The sequence below is a fragment of the Lipophrys pholis genome (assembly GCF_963383615.2).
Source record: "Lipophrys pholis genome assembly, chromosome: 23".
Taxonomy (NCBI): domain Eukaryota; kingdom Metazoa; phylum Chordata; class Actinopteri; order Blenniiformes; family Blenniidae; genus Lipophrys; species Lipophrys pholis.
This window is the reverse complement of record NC_137645.1, coordinates 4,881,702-4,886,593: the sequence shown is the minus strand read 5'-3', so window position 1 is coordinate 4,886,593 and position 4,892 is coordinate 4,881,702. Positions and strand designations below refer to the sequence as shown.

General features: G+C 39.5%; 1 protein-coding gene across 1 annotated transcript; it reads left to right on the top strand.

Annotated features, from left to right (window-relative positions):
* Positions 1–2,587: 2,587 nt before the first annotated feature.
* atp5pf (ATP synthase peripheral stalk subunit F6) lies at positions 2,588–4,606 on the top strand. Its single transcript, XM_080493333.1, has 4 exons — positions 2,588–2,627; positions 4,046–4,215; positions 4,301–4,425; positions 4,504–4,606. The coding sequence occupies exons 2-4, from the start codon at positions 4,046–4,048 to the stop codon at positions 4,530–4,532; spliced, it is 324 nt and encodes a 107-aa protein (XP_080349459.1). The 5' UTR covers positions 2,588–2,627; the 3' UTR covers positions 4,533–4,606.
* The last annotated feature ends 286 nt before the right edge of the window (positions 4,607–4,892 follow it).

The window sequence follows — 4,892 nt, the reverse complement described above, 5'->3', positions numbered from 1 at the left end:
GTTTGTTTCTGGGGAAAGAAGCAGGTTCTCTCCACACTGAGTCAGGGCCAGTGTTTAGGTGGATTTCTTTTCATTAGTCTTTATTACTTTCAGGTGTGTGTAGGCTGATTGGACCACTGACGGGCGCATGCTGGCCCGGGCCTCATTTACAACAACTGGTTGCATGCAGAATCCATCGCATCCTCATCCGTTTGTCTTCTAGATTGAAATATAGGCAACGTGATTTATTCTAAATGAGGCCTGGCGTTTCCCCGCCTCCTGCACCACTTCTGCACAGTCCACACTGGAGTCTCTCCCTCCTCCTCCTCCTCCTCCTCCTCCTCCTTCATCCTCATCCTCCTTTTGTATTTTATTTACATTCTTACAACAGCTGGGCTGTGTTAAGTCACACGAAGCTCTTAAAGGCTGAATATGTAGTAATTATGTATTCCGAATGAGCTGTTTTTGATTTTTCTCTTTATGGTTTTGTTTTTCAAAAAAAAAAAAAAAAAAAAGGACGAAAACGGAGAAGGAAAAAAATACCAAAAAAAAAAAAAAAAAAGTCAACTGATGTAAAGTCCCTTTTTTTAAAATTACGTGTAATGTTACTGAAGTAATGCTGAAGTCTTAGCTGTTCCTGTGTAGTGCATGACGGGATTTGGAAAAATAAAAACACACCTGCGGAGAAAAAAAACCCCGAAAGGAGACGTTGACGCTGCTCTCTCTCTCTCTCTCTCTCTCTCTCTCTGAGATCCTTTCTCACATTATAGATTGTCATTCTAGCAAGATTGTACATTTAGTATCTTTCTCGTGATCACGTGACTTCAAAACGATGAAAAATATATATGAATCTAGATGAACGGGCTCTGCTTTGATATCATGTACAAATACACATTTAAAATCTGTGATTTTCTTTTTGGAATTTTAAGTGTGTTTCTCTTTTATTTTTATTAATTTTTTTTTTCTTTTTTTAAGAAAAAATAAACCTGCTACTTTCCTTGAAGCTTCATCTCAGTTTGTAAATGATCCTCATGCACTTAAAAAAAGAAAACAAATCTATATTATGTTGATAAATCCTCCAAAATCACTTCCTGCTGTGTTACCTTCTCGTTTGATTCTTGTCGCTGTGTTGTTTGGGTAAAACGGGGGGAGGGCGGCAGTTTTCGAAGTGTGGGGGGATAAAAATCCAGCAGTTTGGGGGGGTGGGGGGGGTGGGGGGGCAGCATGTTTAAAAATCATCGTATGGCGTTTTCTTTCTTTTTCTAGTGAAAAAAATGTTTGAATCAAAAACTGAAAAATAATCGATCTGGAACTGATTGGAAATTACGCTTGTCATGTTTGTTCATCTTCTGCAGGTTGGATTATCAGGATTTGTTGCTCCCACACTTGGAAACTGTCAGATTATCTGTCATTTTCAGTCTGGTGTTTTATCATTCAGCTCAGAGGAGGAAGAGGAGGAGGAGGAGGAGGAGAGGAAATGACTTGCAGTTATGGATGAATAGAGCCAGGCAGCCAGTCTGTATATATAATGGATTTCCACTCCTCCTCTTCCTCCTCCTCGTCCTCTTCCTCCTCCGGTGGCGTGCAGAGAGCGGTAGAGTAGAAGAAGAGGAAGCAGGATTTTCTTTCAATCTTTTCTTTTTCTTTCTCTCTGTGTGATCCTTCTGTTTTCCACTGTGTAATATTGTGCAGGTCATTTGCATTGACTGGGAAAACGCTTTCTACACTGTATTCCATAATAAAGTTTTGAATGTACATACAAATCCAGGAGGAGCTCTGTCTGGTTTTTGCAAAAAGATTCTACATCACGGTTCAGTTATTTGCTTTTTTCCCTTTGGATTACATATGTATGGGACTTTTTTTAATAGTAAAAAAACAAATCTGGAATAGCTTGTTGATTTTCTTTGGTACTTCATTTTGATTTTGTCTACAATGATGATATCTAGAACATACATCAATATCAAAATAAAATGTTTATTGTCAAACATTAAAACAGGCAAAAAATACAAAGAGAAAATATTAAAAAGTCTTTCTGTTTGGAAATAAAATGTCATGCAGCACATTGGAAACATTTGGCAAACTGCAGTGGAAGGTCCAAAACTGACTCAAAGACCTTATGTCTGATATATTTGTGTTTGAGCCACTACATCACTGTGCAGCCTCTAAAAACAGCAAAACAATAACCTCGTGTCGGTTGAATAGAACGGAATAGCTTTGTAGTCGTTATGTGTCAGACATAATGAAATCACAGGTGCTGCTCCCTTTGTGCATCAATGCAAAGTATAAAGAAATGATAAGTTGAGACAAATTGTGAGGCAAGGGGAAACAAGAGTGCATGTGATGGAGATTAAAACACTAATATTAGCTGTTATTTACTGATCTGTTGATCCACGTATGAGTTTCAAATCACAATGAAGGAAGATTGCAGTGAGGAAGGGTGCACAGCTTATCGAATTACTTTGAATAACTTTACAATATGACTCTATAATAGCTCTTACAAAACTCAAACATTAAAATTAAACTTAAATAATTATTTGTTTATCTGACGTCGCGCTGCGTGGTGACGTCAGCCCGTTCTCAAAAAAACACGGGCCCACCACTTCCGGTTCCCCACTTCCGGCTCTTTATAGCTCGAGTGTCAATCCAAGGTGAGTGCAGCTTTTTTACACAAATTCACCCAAAAAGCACCATTTAAGCCTGTTTTACAGCTTTTTAAGCGCAGACACACACTAGAACACGTCTTCGGATGCCGGTGTGGGATTGACACGGCGCATTATAATAACTTAGGAGGATATACTGATAGACGTAGCTTAACGTCTTCGCATGTTAGCATTAGCAGCGGTGGCCATAACGTTAGTTGTTTTATTATAATCAATATAAAATGAGTAAATCATGTCTTCATTCTGCTTTCGGCCAAGTGGGAGAACTCTAGGTATGATAACTCTTAAGGATTTACGATTCGTGAGTAATTTAAGATGAGTCGGTAGCATTAGCTGCTACCAGCAGTACCGTGCAGCGGCCGCATCAGCCTGTCCTTGTTCAATTAAACTCTTATTAAACTTTATCATGAACTAATGTGAAGAACGCGTTTAAAACAGATGCTTAAACTTTGATTGGAAACAGTTGTGCTTGGTTTGGGGGAAAATGCAAACGTTTTACAGTGGGATCAATGTCCAAGGTGAAACTAACATGATTTGGACTTTTTACTGTTTATTCTTCAAGAAACTTTTAAAATCTGAACAATTTGACACGTTGCAGCTTTTAATTACGCCTCTCGTGTGCAATATACATTAATTTACTTTGTGCAATAATAGTATAATCTGATATATTTCCAACATCATGTGACGTTGTAAATAATGTCACGATTTCTATGATATTATTATTGTTATTGGTTTTTATACTTATAATTTTGCCAACAAAGCAAATTATTCGTTTGTATCAGGCCATAAAAACATGATTTGCTCAGGCTTTGTATTAAACAATACATTGCACTTATTGTATTAACTTTATCATAATACAGTTTAGACTGTGTACCTTTCAGAATTGCTTCGTCTTAATGTATTTCTTAATCTAAATATATTTTTCCCTGTGAATTGTCTTGTGCCTGAATGTTATAAACACCTATAAGTTTAGAGGAGAAGATTTGGGGATATTTCACTGTATTAAGCACAGAAAGGTTTACTTAAAATTGACTTTATGTTGAGATTGCAGTAATGTTTGGTTTTGTAAAAAATATATTTGAAGATAAAATTGTGCTGTGTGTGGCCCCTGATCTAGAATGTGTTTCACCCCCCCTGTCACAATAAGAGACTGCAAAGATTTCAGTTTGCACACAAATTAGTGTCATCGGGCATTAAAATAATGTAAAACCTCCAGTTAAAGTCTGTAATTGAGGAGATACTATGTTAAGTCTGGAGATTTAGAGTCAGTTTGTATGCAGAATTACAGTGAAGTACACAAATGTATTTATATGTACAACACAGGTTGTGTTTCTTAGTGCGTCATCCAGTTGGATCTGCCCCGGGTGAGACTTGCACCATGACTCCCTGGTCCTCCTGTGTTTCAGATGGCTGTCCACCGCTTGTTCCAGCTGTCGTCGCTGCTGCGCTCTGCTGTGGGCGTGACCCTCCGCAGGAACATCGGCCTCTCCGCCGTCCTCTTCAACAAGGCCAAGGTGTTGGACCCGGTCCAGAAGCTGTTCCTGGACAAGATCCGCGACTACAACACCAAGAGCAAGCAAGTCGTCTTCCACACCGCCGGCCACGTAACGACTCGGTAGAACAGCAGACCTGCTCACGTCCGTCTCCCTGACTCCTCGCAGGTCGTCTGGCGGCGTCGTGGAAGCCGGCCCCGCCTACCAGAAGAACCTGAACGAAGAGGTGACCAAGCTGCAGAGACTATTCGGAGGAGGAGAAATGACCAAGTTCCCCGAGTTGAAATTCACAGGTGAGTTGAAAGACGTCGCAGTGAATTTGTGAAGTATGACTTTATCATTCATGTCCCGTTTCTCTGTTTTCTTTCCAGAGCCCAACTTTGACGAAGGAGCGAAGTGAACAGCATTGTGATTCCTCTACATGTTCCAGATCTGTTGTATTTAAGAATAAAGAAAATCCTGTGACAAACTGAAGCTGCTTCTTATTGCTGCCAGACTTCATGTACTGCGTGGACTCAGTGTTCCTTCTGTGTGATACTTTTCTTGGTTCATTTTTATGTCCTTCAATTCTGGGTTTTAAAGACAAGTCGTTATATTTGAGCCACTCAAACGATCCTGATGGAGGCCGCTGTGGAGACACGAAAGGTGGAAGAAGAAATAATTGAAGAAAACTGGTAATAAATGGTTTAAATTAAAACGTTAAACTGCGGTTCACTCTCCTGAACAGCAGGTGGCGGTATTGCACCCACTAACGTGTAAT